The sequence below is a fragment of the Leucoraja erinacea genome, chromosome 31 (genome assembly GCF_028641065.1).
Source record: "Leucoraja erinacea ecotype New England chromosome 31, Leri_hhj_1, whole genome shotgun sequence".
Taxonomy (NCBI): domain Eukaryota; kingdom Metazoa; phylum Chordata; class Chondrichthyes; order Rajiformes; family Rajidae; genus Leucoraja; species Leucoraja erinaceus.
Genome location: NC_073407.1, coordinates 12,896,714 through 12,912,776, shown reverse-complemented (window position 1 = coordinate 12,912,776; position 16,063 = coordinate 12,896,714). Strand labels below are relative to the sequence as shown.

Sequence of the window (16,063 nt, the reverse complement as noted above, 5' to 3'; positions counted from 1 at the left end):
AATGGTTCAAAGTGAAAAATAATTTGCAAGGAAAACAGATGTTAAATACTTTTAAAGGTATAAAGTATTGCAAAGGAACTTTGGAATGAATATAATTCCACTTGGGAAGGGAGATCTCTATCATGCCTTCTACTATTGTCACTCAAAATTTATTAAGTCCTTGGGAGCAATGTGAACTTTTCCATTTTCCAGTGAACTTTGTTCAGTCTATTAAATCCCTGTAACTAAATGCCAAATGGAGTCAAACAATGCAGACATCACTCTGCCTGGAAGTTCAATTGGGTTCATTGCTTTGCATTAAAAGGCACTGGATCAGGACAAACTCTGGTATTAGTTTGTGTTTCAATGAACAATCATTTCTTAATCAGAACTTTACCACTGGGGTCCGAAGCCAAGCCTAGGTTCCAGTGTTGGAACGGTGTGGGGTCACAGGCCCGGTTCGTCCTCTGCTTTGAGTGATGGTTGAAGATGGAGAGGAATCAGGGGCCAGTGCTCAGCGGGATCTGGGTTGGGTAAACTCTGCTGGAGGTGAGGGAGGGGGGAGAGAGATTGCTGGCCTCTACATTACATTGGTGAAAAATGGATCAAAGCCAAATGTTTGAATTGGGAAGTGGATGGGAGAGACGGTGAAGGAGATGAGAGGCCAGGTCTTGTCAGAGGCAGGGGCTGTGCAGAAGGGGATTCAGCCCAAGATTGCATTGAAATTCAGGTTCAGCAATGACATGAATGTTGGGAGGGGGAGGTGGGGGCAAGAGGTTGGAGATCCAGCTGAGTTACTCCAACATTTTGTGTCTATCTTTGGCCATTAACATTGCTCATCAACTCAGACTCAACAAGCAAGAAAGATGGGGCTGACCTGAAACGCCGGCCTGCATGGCCATAAGGTCATAGGAGTAGAATTAGGCCATTCGTCCTATCAAGTCTACTCCACCATTCAATCATGGCTGATCTATCTTTCCCTCCTAACCTCATTCTCCTCCCCATAACCGCTGATACCCTTACTAATCAAAAATCTATCCATCTCTGCCTTAAAAATATCCACTGACTTGGTCTCCACAGCCTTCTGTGGCAAAGAATTCCACAGATTCACCACCCTCTGACTAAATATATTTATCCTCATCTCCTTCCTAAAAGAACGTCCTTTAATTCTGAGGCTATGACCTCTAGTCCTAGACTCTCCCACAATGAGGTCCACCCCTTTATTGTTCTGAACTGCAGTGAGCACAGGCCCAGTGCTGACAAACACTCATCCTAGGTTAACCTACCCATTCCTGGTGGCATGCTCCCTTGTTGTGGGATAACCCCCCGGTCTCGGCACAGAGGAGGGCGGGCACTTATACTTCTCACTTGGATGTCACCACAGATCTGGACAGTCCAAAAGACCTGAGAGTGACCCATAAAACAGAGGACACAATCACGGTGGAGTGGAAACGGCCACTGGCAGCGATTGACCGGTATTTCATCATCTACGTCACGGGAAGCGGTGCGATGAACGAGGTGGTAGTGCCCGCTGATGCCGTGTCCTACATCCTGACCGGACTCAAACCTGCGGCTGAGTACAACATCATTCTGATAGCACTGCGAGGTAACCTGAAGAGCATTGGCTCCACCACCAGCGCCTCCACAGGTAAGGAAGACCTCTCCGTTAGCCCTTTGGATACTTCCTCCAGCGTTTCATAATCGTCCCCGTGTTGTTATTGTCAGTACTGCTTAGGTTTCATTTCCTGCTGCTGAGATAAATATTTCAGCAATGTTTTATCTCTGCAGAGCGTCTTTCATCACTTCTTCTTTCATCACTTCTGCCCATTCAAAAATCACAAATTGAAGGTGGGAGCGGAGATTTAGACACTTTCCTAACACTTATTATCTATTGAAAGCGATGGAAACTAACAGCAACAAAAAAAAGAAATTTTCAGCTGGTCCGGCAGCAACTATGGAGGGAATGGACAGAGGATGTTCTGGGCTGGGCTGAGTGGAGTAGGGTGGGAGAAAGTTGGAAAAGGGAGGTGGGGGTCGGGGAAAACCTTGCAAGTGATAGGTGGATACAGGTGCGGGGGAGGGGGTTGATTCACAGGTGGGTGTAGGTGACAAAGGTTAGAAGTGATAAAGAGATAAATGGGCGTCAGATAAAGAGGGAAGAGGAGTGAAAATTGAAGCGAGAGGGAGGGATAAGGGTGGAGGTGGACGAGGGGAAGGGAGGTTAAAAGGGAAATAGGAGACTTGGGGAGGGAGAAAGAATGTTCTGAGAAGGGGAAAAGAGTAGGGTAATGGGAGATGATGGGAGAAATGTAAGTGTGCTGGATCCATATGAGAATGGGAAGGGGAGTTCATATGGTTAGCAACCGGGTGCATCAGCAGGCCTTGTGTGCAAGTGTTTGGTGGAACGGTCACCTAGTCTTGTCCTAATCTCGACCATGTAAAGGATGTCACATCAGGAATACCGAATACAGTAAATGAGGTGGGATCATGTTGGAGAATGATGTGTTGGATGTGGAGGCTGGTGGGGTGAATGGTGAGGACCAGAGTAACTCTTTTCTTGTTCTGCACAAAGTAAGTGGGAGTGAGAGCAGAACTACAGGACACAGAGGAGCACGGGTGATGGATCTATCTACAACAGCAGGGGGGAGAAAGGACATCTTGGATATCCTAGAATGTAAAGGCTCATCTTGAGAGCGGATATGGCAGAGGCGGAGAAATTGAGGGTAAGGGATGGCATCCTTGCAAGAGGCAGGGTGTGAGGTGGTGTAGTCAAGGTAGTTGCAGGAGGCAGTGCATGTAGTAGATGTCAGTCGAATGTCTGCTCCCTGTGATGGAGAGAGAAATCGAGAAAGGGGAGAGAGGTGTCAGAGACAGACCAGGTGAAATTTTGAAAGACTAATATTAGGTGGGATCTTAAACCTCCTTCCCTTCAAACAGGGTACTCCATTTAAAACCATTAGTTTCCTCATGAGCTGGCTGATGATGCTCCAGCTGTTTGATGATACTTTACAAGAGTTAAAAGTATTCCTACATTAGCTCCAATATCAGAAATTATTTATTTTACCAAGCGATGGGTATCCATGATTTGCAGTGTCAGTTCTTGTAATTTGGCAACAAAGGTTGTAATACAATGATACAGTCACCAAATGTTATTGCCCATCAGAGACCCCTGCACAAACAGATGAAGCAGGTCTGCTGTTACAAGCAGTTTGTTTTTTATAGAATCAACTCTATATGTACTTGCAGGAATATCGGATACAGACTCGCCCATTGTCATTTTCAATATTGGAATTTAGACAAAACTAAATTTAACGCCCTACAATTTGATTATTTGGAATAAAGTTTTCTACTGGAATCAAATGCGGGGTTTAACTAGGAATGTCATCAAACCAGAAGTGTTAATACAATGCGTGGGCACCATTCATCAATACAGTAGAAATGGACATTCTGGGCCTTCACACTCTCAAGCTATATTTTAATGTTTACGTAAGATTGTGGTTGAAAAAGATTCATGGATGGGTCAGCTCCAGCGTTGGTTGAAAGGAGCAGAAATAAACTGAGTTAGCTGCTGCGCTGTGTTATGAGTACTGTTTAAACTAACAGACATCGGAAGATTTATTTGCTACATGTGCCAGAGTGTACCACATGATGTGTGAGCTGGAGTTGGCGGCCAAGCAAAATAGTCGGATTTATGTATTTTCTCTTGACTGTGTGGCATTAAGTAAGTTCAATGTTTACTTTAAGATAAGAGCAGCTCCCTTATTCCATTCAACTTCAACTTTTAAGGCTGTCAAATGTGGCAGAAAGTGGAAGATGGAAATTATTTGAAATAATAAGAGGTTATTATTCCTAGTTGAAAAATCTTTGGAGTGCCAGACGAATGGTCTGGGAGTGTTTCCCCTCAGAGTGAGTTCACAGAAAGCTTTCACTGGCAGAATTTACACAGTGTCAGCTTTCTTGTTGGCAACAGTGCTTTCCTAACCTTTGAGTGCATTTGTTACACATTATAGAAAAATCTCGCTAATGGAATAGCATAGAGTTTATACTGGGCTGGTGGACTGGTTTGGAGCTTGATGGAATTTCTGATATGTGTAATGGTGGACGGAAATCGTCTACCTTCCTGCCGCGTGCTGTAGCACACAAGCAAGGCCCAACGCAATATCTCCCATTTGTGCAACGTTATCCGATGTTAGGCTGGAGGGCTAAGAGGCTACAATAACGGCGCTGATTCTTCTCCGTGCACTGAAGGAAGACTAGTCTGAGATCTCGTTTCACCGCGGAAGTGGTCGTGTGTGGTTGGTAGCAGTGATAGTAATCAGCCCCTCTCCATGAATGCTTTTCTGACAGTCTGTGACAAGGCTCAGACACAGAGGGCAGCGACTTTGAAAAAGTGCCGCACACCACCATGCATTGAAGGGAACTGCATCAGAAGAAGCAGTTAGTGGCCTGTGATGGGGCAGAGATGAAAAATTGGCCAGACAAATATAAAAACAAACAAGTCAAGTCAAGTTGAGCTGAGTTTATTGTCGTATACACGAGCCCGGTGCAGCACAGGTACAATGGAAAGCTATCTTTCAGGGGGTGTCAGGGGTTAGGGGCATAAGGCAGGAGAATGGGGTTAAGGAGGAGAGATTGATCAGTTATGATTGAATGGGGGAGTATACTTGATGGGCCGAATGGCCTAATTCTTCTCCTATCACTTATGTCCTTATGATCTTACAGTGGCTTCACAGGCATACGGACTCGGTCAAACACAAAAAAAAAAGCAATTCACGCGCAAATTATATATTATTCCTAAAATAAAGACTTTGCGAATAAACAAGACATTAGTGTGAAAAGTTAATTAGAAAAAAAAATGAGGGCAGTGCAAAAGGTGGACCCTAGATCTATGTTGTAGAGGAAGGATTAGGGTTGTACAGTTTGGCCCAAGAACCTGATAGTTGTAGGGAAGTAGCTGTTCTTGAATCTGGTGATGTGGTACATAGATACATTGCACAGAAATGCATATTATCGCTTCAATTGAAAGGCCTGGATAGAGTGGATGTGGAGAGGATGTTTCCAGTAGTAGGAGAATCTAGGACCAGAGGGCACAGACTCAGGATAAAAGGACGTATGTTTAGAATGGGAATGAGGAGGAATTTCTTTAGCCAGAGGTTGGTGGATCTGTGGAATTCATTGCACCAGACAGTGGCGATTAATAGGTTCAAAGGGTGTCAAAGATTACGAAGAGAACAGGAGAATGGGGGTAGACAGGGAAAAAATAGATCAGCTGTGATCAAATGGCAAAGCGGACTTGATGGGCCAAATGACCTAATTCTACTCCTGTGTCTCATGCTTTAATGATATTATGAGTATCCTGTAGCAGTTCTTGTCTCATTTGATGCTTCTGTAGGTCTTACCCCACAATCTTACGTAAATATTAAGAAAAAGGTTCTCGACGTTTAAGTCCATGCAAACAATTGGCTGCTGGAGCAAGTAATTAGACTTTGCAAATAGTTACAACAGCAAAATTCAGCATAGTAAATATATTTACAATGTTTATTTTGAGTTTTATTATCTCCACTCTAAATTTTAAGCTCTTTAAATCTAATTGAGAATAATAAGTACTCCCTCCTGCATAGGTTCCCATGATGGTCCAGCTCTGAATCTTTGATGATTTAGGAGCCCGCAATTCTTGTTAACTTCACATTAACTTCTCAACACGGACCATCCCGTTTATTATGGTGCCTCATGTCTGGTCTTGATGCTGAGTTGGGTTATCCGCATAATGTAAGAGCAAACGCAAGACTTGAATTTCCCAAACTTCTATCTGTCCCAAGAGAAGGCCAAAGGCCTTTCAATCAGAGGCTGAACGATGAAGCTGGCACAACGTTGTTCACTTCTCAGCATCTGAAGGGAAAGCAAAAGAGCTCCTCGTGTGTAGAAGGTTGGTAGAATCTGGAGGGAGTTGACAGGGGAATTAAAATACAATTAAATCTAACTGGGCGCTCATTGGTCAGCACAGACACGACAGGCCGAACGGCCTGCTTCCCTGTTGTGTGACTATGACTCTAAGTGATGCCACATTGCCTCCGGCACTGGACTTCCATGATCGTCCTCCAGGACCAATTCCCTTTTTTTGAGGTTCTCTGAAAGCTCCGCTCCCACCTTCTGGATGCCAGTAGTTATAGAAACATAGAAACATAGGTGCAGGAGTAGGCCATGCGGCCCTTTGAGCCAACACTGCCATTCAATATGATCATGGCTGGTCATCTAAAATCAGTACCCCATTCCTGCTTTTTCCCCATATCCCTTGATTCCTTTAGCCCTAAGAGCTAAATCTAACCCTCTCTTGAAAGTTCCCTGGCCATTCGGCCCTCACCCATTCTGTTGTATTGTACATTCTGGGCATAACACTGAAGTCCTGTTATTAAAGCCACCAGGACAACATGCTGTGTCTAACTGGCATGGTCTTAACTCGATAGGCCAGGATCCCCACAAATTACATCCAAGTATAAATTTCCAATGGTGTCCAACAAAACAAACTGCAAATAAGTTAACAAAATAGGATGTCTCTTTAATTTTGGCAACATTGAAGGATGATGTGATCCTGAATAATATAGATCTCCAATATAACAAAGATCTTCAATAAAATGTTAGTAATCCAGCAAATCCTTTCACATGGGAAGGTCTACGTTGACTTGCTGTTCTGCTGACAGCCACTTTATTAAAGAAAATAACATTGACGGATTTTCTGTGGAGCTATAAACCTTCATTATTTTCTCTTTAGAAAGCGGATGAATTTTGATTTCCAGGGACGTCCATTTCACTTTTATAGCTAACCGTTTCCAAATTTCTGGAAAGATTGTCGCAGTTAAAATCCAAATTGCCATGTTTTGTTAATGTTAATTGATGGGTCACTTTTAGTCAAGTAACTTTTTCCAAAGTATAGTTTTATGTTTAACTTTATGGAGAAACAAAACTGTCAATTTGAGATAAAAATGATGCCAAGGAATCGTGTAAAATTCTAAAATAACTATAAACACCAATTTTGGACCACAATAATTTGGCATGATTTTGATTTGAGGTTTCAAACACAAGCTAATTATCTAGAAAGGTTTTTATTTCATATACTTTAACTTTGACTTTTTTATGAGTAAAATCTTTCTGTCAAACACTAATACGTCAAAACCTATTTTACAACACTGATCTGTCATAATCTGTTTTACTTCAGTTAGAGCATTTCACGGAGAACTGAGATGCACAATAACCTTCTGCTTAAGTTTGCTCTCTGTTGTGTTTCAGAATACTGCAGTCACTGTCCAACAGACAGTGCCTACTTTAAGATAAGGCATTTCTAAAAAAAAAGCATGTGTTAAAGGGCTCAGGTACAAATCGCAGGAAAATAAAAGTTTTCGATGGCAACACTGGCTGAATTGTGAAACGACCTTTGTCACGTTGTATGATTTTTATTTATGCCCCTCTTTGTGAAGAGTATATCACATGGAAATGTTATAAGGTGGATGGATTCATGTGCAATTCTCTATTCTTTAAAAAAAACATTCCACAGGCCCTCGGCTGCTGCAAGGTCTTAGATTTTCTGAGGTAACTCCCACAAGTATCTCGGTGGCTTGGGAAGCTCCCTTAGCTCCCGTTGACATGTTTGTTGTGAATTATAACCCTAAAACACATGGAGAAACACAGCAGGTCATTGTGAAAGGAGACCAGAATGCAGTCGCCCTCACTGATCTGAAGCCTGGCACTGAGTATGTGGTGACGCTTATGGCTCTTCAAGGCACAGCAAGAACTGAGCCCTTGGTCGGATCAGTTACTACAGGTACTTGCCAGATACTGTAGTTCCATCTTAGCATTGTTCAATCATCTGCTTGCGGCTGCCTACGCGAAAGGGCAGATCATGTATGTGCTGCATCATATTTCAGAAAAATCCTTCAGAAAAGTAGGATTGCCTGGAAATATGTGAGCTTTCCCGCAGTCATCTGCTCCTGCTGGATGTAGTTAGCCGATTACTAACTCTTCTCACTCATTCTTTAGCCCTGGTTGGTCGTGGCGACCCCCTAAAATATTCCAACTGGAATCCCCTTCACTAAACCAGAGTACAACAGTGAGTGGTGACCCCTCACTGAGCCATCATTGCTTTTAATCTTCTTACAGGTCTTGGACGATTATGCTTGCCATTACAGCTTTGCCCCTTTACTTTAAGTACTTGGATTGCAAAAGCTGTTTAACGTACAATGACATGTGCAAAGCAAACTAATATATCTCACGTGGCATTTATAGATTGGATGGAACTGATGGAGACTTAAAGGATTGTTGCTTCATCCAGCATGAATATTGGCCTTGTAGGAATATTAAAACAAAAAGCTCTACTCTCATGGAAATGTTCGGCTGCCATTATTTAATTTCAGTACTTTATCCATCAGTACTAACGGACTAACCCCATGAACCGACGGTGGATTCTGCATCCTTGCGCATACGAACCAGCAACTCAAACTATGCATTGAACAATGTATATTGAATATTATCTAACAATCTATTTATTGTTATGAAAGGGAATTCTGAATGATCTTAAATTTCTGACAAGAGTCTGTGATAAAGGTCTGTGATTCCGCAGGCTGTATCAAGCCTGACACACAAAGCTTTCAGGTAAAAACTTCACATGACACATAGAATTGAACTCTGTGAGTATAGTTGACATATCGTGACTCTGCCTCAAACTTGAGAGGAAATCTGCCTTTCTGAGCCACTACCCTCCCACTATAGGCTGATATGTGACAAGAAATACAAGAACATAGTAGGATGAGGAGGCCACTCTGTCCCTCAAGCCTATCCCACCATTCAATATGACAGATCTGCCCCAAACCTCATCTCCTCTTCTATGCCAGTTCCCCATTGCCTTCAATTCCCCAATCCTGCAAAATTGCTTCTCCCAACTCTTTAATTACCCCCATGACCAAACTTCCATGATCCTCTGGGTCGGAGAATCCAAAGATCCACTACCCAATGTGCAAAGAAATTCCTGTACACCTCAGGTTTCAATGTCACTCCTTTGAAAGTAAATATATTAGAAATTAGAGATATGCTTGGTAGATCAATTTAAAAGTGATCAAAATTACATTGATTTCCCAAATGATCCATGAACAAAATAGCCAGTCCCTTTTCTTACACACAATGATTATAACTCAGGAGAGACCGCTTGCTCTGGTCACCAACTCTACCCCAATAAGATAGGGGAAGGTTTTCTTGACCCACCTCCTCTGGTTCAGCGCCAGACGGGAGCTTTGAACCCTATATGCAGTTACATAGAAACACTTCGAGTCAGCATCGCCATTCAATATGATCATAGCTGATCATCCAAAATCAGTAGCCCATTCCTGCTTTCTCCCCATATCCCTTGATTCCATTAGCCCTAAGAGCTATATCTAACTCTCTCTTGAAAACATCCAGTGAATTGGCCTCCACTACCTTCTGTGGCAGAGAATTCCGCAGATTCGCAACTCTCCCGGTGAAAAGGTTTTTCCTCATCTCAGTTCTAAATGGCCGGCCCCCTTGTTCTTAAAATAGGACCCCTGGTTCTGGACATCCCCAACATCGGGAACATTTTTCCTGCATCTAGCCTGTTCAATCACTTATTAATTTTATATGTTTCTATAAGATATCCTTTCATCCTTTTAATTTCCAGTGAATATAAGCCCAGTTGATCTATTCTTTCATCATATGTCAGTCCCGCCATCCTGGGATTTAACCTGGTGAACCTATGCTGCACTTCCTCAATAGCAAGAATGTCCTTCCTCAAATTAGGAGACCAAAACTGCACACAATACTCCAGGTGTGGTCTCACCAGGGCCCTGTACAACTACAGTAGTACTTCCTTGCTCCTATATTCAAATCCTCTCACTTTGAAGGCCAACATGCCATTTGCTTTCTTCACTGCCTGCTGCACCTGCATGCTTACTTTCCAATTGGCCAGATACAATATGACCTGGTCGAGGCAAATGGAACTGCCCATCTTCCTTGGAAGGGTCTAGTCTCGATGGAACAGATAAACAAAGCCTACAGCTGTACACAGATCCTCCAAGCTCTTGAACATCTGCCTAAAGGATAAATTTTCATCCTGACCATCTGCATATTGTGACTAAGCCTCAAACTCTAAAGAAAATCTGCCTTTTTGATCCACAACCCTTCTCTCAGACCAGGGGTCTGGGCTCAATCAAAGTAATGTGTTTAGGACAGCCATAATATCATAAGTTCATGTTATAGGAGCAGAATCATGCCATTCGGCCAATCAAGTATACTCCGCTATTCAAACATGGCTGATCTATCTCTCCCTCCTAACCCCATTTTCCTGCCTTCTCCCCATAACCTCTGACACCTGTATTTATTAAGAATCTATTTATCTCTGCCTTAAATATATCTTGGCCTCCAAAGCCTTCTGTGGCAAAGAATTCCACAGATTCACCACCCTCTGACTAAAGAAATTCCTCCTCATCTCCTTCCTAAAAGAACATCCTTTAATTCTGAGGCTATGACCTCCAGTCCTAGACTCTCCCACTAGTGGAAATATCCTCCCCACATCCACTCTATCCAGGCCTTTCACTATTCTGTACGTTTCAATGAGGTCCCCTTTCATTCTTCTAAACTCCAGCGAGTACAGGCCCAGTGCCGTCAACCGATCATCAAAGGTTAACCTACTCATTCCTGGGATCATTCTTGTGCACAGCCGTGTGCAGGGTCTTGGAGTTAATCAATGAGTCAGGACCCAGAGAGCTTCCTCAGTGGCCCACCTACCCAACTAAGATGGTTGCAATGGAGGAACATTCATCCCACACCCAGATATCAAATTGCTCCCCTCATACCATACAACCATATAACAATTACAGCACGGAAACAGGCCATCTCGGCCCTACAAGTCCGTGCCGAACAACTTTTTTTCCCCTTAGTCCCACCTGCCTGCACTCATACCATAACCCTCCATTCCCTTCTCATCCATATGCCTATCCAATTTATTTTTAAATGATACCAATGAACCTGCCTCCACCACTTCCACTGGAAGCTCATTCCACACCGCTACCACTCTCTGAGTAAAGAAGTTCCCCCTCATATTACCCCTAAACTTCTGTCCCTTAATTCTGAAGTCATGTCCTCTTGTTTGAATCTTCCCTATTCTCAAAGGGAAAAGCTTGTCCACATCAACTCTGTCTATCCCTCTCATCATTTTAAAGACCTCTATCAAGTCCCCCCTTAACCTTCTGCGCTCCAGAGAATAAAGACCTAACTTATTCAACCTATCTCTGTAACTTAGTTGTTGAAACCCAGGCAACATTCTAGTAAATCTCCTCTGTACTCTCTCTATTTTGTTGACATCCTTCCTATAATTGGGCGACCAAAATTGTACACCATACTCCAGATTTGGTCTCACCAATGCCTTGTACAATTTTAATATTACATCCCAGCTTCTATACTCAATGCTCTGATTTATAAAGGCTAGCATACCAAAAGCTTTCTTTACCACCCTATCTATATGAGATTCCACCTTCAAGGAACTATGCACGGTTATACCCAGATCCCTCTGTTCAACTGTATTCTTCAATTCCCTACCATTTACCATGTACGTCCTATTTTGATTTGTCCTGCCAAGGTGTAGCACATCACATTTATCAGCATTAAACTCCATCTGCCATCTTTCAGCCCATTTTTCCAAATGGCCTAAATCACTCTGTAGACTTTGGAAATCCTCTTCATTATCCACAACACCCCCTATCTTGGTATCATACATTCACATCCAGAGCATATTTCCGTACTGTTACAATAAGCAAGCAAAGTGATTGCCTCTAATGTTGTCTTTTTTCTTCTTATTTCCATTTAATTAGGTCCATTTCAGGAAACAACATGAAAGCTAATTTCATTCAATGGCATCTTTTTCAGGCGATTCATTTTTTTAATATATTAACCCAGCTGCTGACAGCCTAATGTGAATAAACTGCACACAGTCATAGCAATTTTTCCTCCAGCAGTACGCTGAATGGGATTGTACTAAATAAATGTTTGAACTGCCTTTTTATAGCGATATCCACAGAGGAGGCTGTCACACCTCAGCCGTACGGAAGGACCACCGTCCCTGTCTCCATGATAATAGAAGCTTCTGTGCCAGAGTTTTCTGGGAGTGGCGATGGTCAAGTGACTAACCTAACTGTTTCTAAAGTGACCTCGGATGCTATCGAGCTTTCCTGGATGGCAGAAAGAGGATCCTATGACTATTTTATCATAAAGTATAGGAGTGAGCTTGGAGCCGAGGATGAGACAGAGTTCTCCCTGCCTGGTGATGTGTTAACTTCTGAACTGAAAGGTCTCTCGCCTTCCACTCCTTATAAAATAACTCTCTCCGGGATATCTGGTGGTCATCTCTCAGAGCCGCTGAGTATTATAGCTGCCACAGGTATTTAGCCTTTTGTGATTTTTGTCTCCAGGCGTGCTTCCGTTGTGCGGTCTTGCTGAAGCTCCCCTAAAAACCGGTTTTGTGTCGTGAACCCCCTTTGCTATTTTTGAACAGCGACTGTAGTTGTGCTTTCCACCCGCATGTCCGAGTTTGAATGCGATCGCCAGATTTGCTGGTGGATCTTCCCCGCAAACATGCCGCAAAAGCATGCACCTTGTGAGTCAAGGAGGTCTCAGCCCGCATGGCTTTTTAATTGTTCTGAGGCGCGAGGGTGGGTTTTACCTTTGTGTTGCAGCCCCCTTCTATAGTGCACTGAATGGTTAAAACTCTTCTCGGTTTTGTGCGCAGAGGAATGAGGCACAGTGTGCAACATGAGTTGAATGGATTAAAGGCAGCATGAACCTGAAGGGTTGATATTCCTTTGTCCCAGCTTGCTCTTGTTTGTAAGAGGTTTGTGCTTGGTTGTTCTTTATCCATTAGTCCTAGAAGAAATACTTGAGATTACAACTAGACAAAAGCATGTTGCTTGAGATTTAACTGTGTCATTAATATTGTGTTGGTTTCATAAAATCTGTCCAGTTCTAAAAGGTGAATATTTTGATCTTGTTTAATCATTTCCTCCTGTTCTAATTCACCCCCGATATCGTTTTACTTAACAGCACGTAATAATGAACTGCGTGCTGAAATTCGTAACAGGTGCCTGTTCTTGGAGTCCGGAGCTGCTGCTTGACTTTTACGTGCTGTGGTTACTAGTTTTACCTTGAAACGGATTGCTAAATTGTTTCCAGTTACAGTCGAGTGATGGTTGAAGTTAAAACGTTGGCCTTCCTGCACGCAATTGGTTCCTTACCAACATCAATCGATGTTGCCAAACTGTATTTGGTCAGTCAAAAACATTCCTACCAGCTTGGCAAACAATCGCAAAGTATGTTGCCAACCAACGCTCACCGTGACATATGTAACTGGAAGCATGATGTTTACTGTTGTTCTCTTGATGTTGAAACACTATTCCTTCTAAATTATTTTTAGCTGACTTATTCAACGCACTCGGTGACCAAATAAATCATACAACAGCCCACACTTCTCGGCTACACAAAGATGGAGGTTTTAACCTCGGGCCCACAGTTGATTCAGAGAAAGGGGTGTTGCATAGTAGACTGGGAAACCTTACGGTGATAAACACTACCTCCGAAAGTGTTAAGCTTTCCTGGACTTTGCAAAATGGATCTTTTGATGCCTTTCTGATAGTGGCCACAGATTACACTGGGTTGTATGGACCATTGGAAATGTCCCTTAATGGTGACATTCGTAGCACGGAGGTAACTGGTCTCTTGGATAGCACACTGTATAAGGTATATTTATACGGATTTGTGGGCCATTGGCGTTCAGATTCTTTGAACACAGAAGCCACGACAGGTATTGTTTTTATTCACAATATTTCCCCTCTACAACCCTTTTTTTCTTCTTCCTCTAATTTTCAATGTGTATGAAATTCCCCCCTTTTTTTAACAATGCTGTTAATTGAAGCATGCCCTCATATGTCGATGATAAACAGAGTCCTCTGTTTAGCTCCGAGGTTACCTGTAACTAGGGAGAGCGGAGAGGGGAGGGGAATTAATTCTCGGTGTTGTGTGGTAAAAGTGTGTGGTGGCCGCTGTACGTTCTGTACTTGCATTCTGAAGTGGGGCTCCTCTGAATCTCATTCACTGCTTTGTCGTGTGTTTATCACATGTGGCTGAAGTCACACACTTGTGCAGGTGGGATTAGCATAGCACCAGATCTCTGACCACCAGAGGCACTAAGACACCTTGAATCATGGCAGCCTCACAGTATGTCATCACTGCTGATAACTTTAAAGACCAATGGCCAGGAAATATTTTTCTTCACCCATTGCATAGACATGCAGATAAATCTAACCTTGAATAGAGATTGAACTTGTTCCAAGATCTGATGTTCAGGCTAAGGGTGGATTTGAATGGAGAGGAACACTGAAGTGAAGTGCTTGGCATTCTCTGATATTCTCTCTGGTCCTGCCAGATTGCAGCATCTAGCTGAGCCTCAACGTTCAGGAGCATCTCACCGTTGGATCACCAGACTGTGCTCTGTTGGCTGATCTCTCCGGAGTCCATTGGCTGAGCTACTAATGGCTAGATATATGTGGGGCACAGAGGAAGCTTTGCACTTTCACCAGAACCAGCTCAATGCAAAGTGCGTATGTCAAATTCATGGAAGCATTTGAGTGACACCAGACACAGAGGAGATCAACTCAGGGCTTTCTGCTCGGGCTGGAGCAGCTGTTTACAGAAGGATTGACCAGTGCCTGTTCGAGATTACAGCCTTTATAGATTTAACCCTCCTGGTCAAACGATTTCATCTTACAATCTCCAAATATAAAAGACAAAGGGTAGGCATCACTCTTTGGGCCGAATGGCCTGTAAGACTCAATGACTCTAAACATAAAAGACAAACCATAGCCATCACTCTTAAAACATGTCCTTCCCTTAACTATGTGAAAAAGGCCACCAGATGTTTTGACATGCTATGTTGATTTGCCAATTTGCATCTATTCATCAGAACATCTTGAGGTAGTTTATGAAGATTATTCTTTAATGTGCAGCCATGCGGCTCTGCAGGGGAAGTATAGCCCTATGTAGCCATACCTGAGCCTGCAACGTCCTGTAAATAGTCACACACTGCTCTGGTCCGTTAATTCAAGAAAAGATATATTGGCTATGGGAGCAGACCAAAAGAGACTCACCTCTCTAATTCCTGGTTTGATTGTGTTGTCCCAACATCTAAAGAAATTAGAATCCATGTTCTTTGGAGTTTAGAAAATGAGGGGTAAACTTATTGAAGTACATGTAATACCGAGGGAGCATGTGGGTGGATACTGAGACGTTTTCGCTAGTGGGAGAATCTCAAAGGAAGGGGACATATGTACAAGATTGTGGTGGTAGATGTCATTTAAAGCTGGGGGCCGTAGGAATTACTTGGAGAGGGTGTGAATCTCTGGAGTTATCTATCATGGAGGGCTATGGGTTGTTAAAGAGGGAGTAGATACATTTTAAAAGATTAGGGAATTGAGGGCAACGAAGAACAGTCACAGAAGAGGATTCAAAGCTTGGAACAGCTTAACCAGCGAGGGCAGGCTTGATGGGCCGAGTGGCCTATTCTTGGTCCTATGTGTAAGGCTCGTTCGTGTATATGCTGGTCTCTGTTTTACACTGATCATTAATACTCATGCACAGATAGAAAAAATGATTTTAAAGACCAATAAAATGGTGGTTAATAAGGGGCAGCACAATGGCGCAAGGTAAAGTTGCTCCCTTACAGCACCATAGACCCAGGTTTGATCCTGACTACAGGTTCTGTCTGTACGGAGTTTGCACGTTTCCCCCAGTGAATGCATGGGTTTTCTCCGGGTGTTCTGGTTTCCTCCCACATTCCAAAGACGTGCAGGCTTGTTGATTGACTTCTGTAAATTGTCCCGAGTGTGTAGGATAGAACTAGTGTACGGGTGATTGCTGGTTGGCGACGACTCGATGGGCCGAAGGGCCTGTTTCCACGCTGTATCTCGAAACAAAACTGAACTAAAATAAGCCACACAAAGTAAAGCGCCGATCATTCAGAGTTGATCATTTGCCATCGAGG

General features: G+C 43.1%; 1 protein-coding gene across 12 annotated transcripts in view; it reads left to right on the top strand.

Annotated features, from left to right (window-relative positions):
• tncb (tenascin Cb) overlaps positions 1-16,063 on the top strand; it is a 119,937-nt gene that overhangs the window by 67,616 nt on the left and 36,258 nt on the right. For 6 of the 12 annotated variants that reach the window (XM_055659962.1, XM_055659961.1, XM_055659965.1 and 3 more), the window contains 4 exons: positions 1,364-1,627; positions 7,529-7,795; positions 12,041-12,412; positions 13,442-13,828. In XM_055659962.1, the coding sequence (XP_055515937.1) occupies positions 1,364-1,627; positions 7,529-7,795; positions 12,041-12,412; positions 13,442-13,828 (1,290 nt within the window). The remainder of the gene's footprint in view (positions 1-1,363; positions 1,628-7,528; positions 7,796-12,040; positions 12,413-13,441; positions 13,829-16,063) is intronic. The other 6 variants (XM_055659970.1, XM_055659972.1, XM_055659973.1 and 3 more) reach the window with 3 other exon arrangements.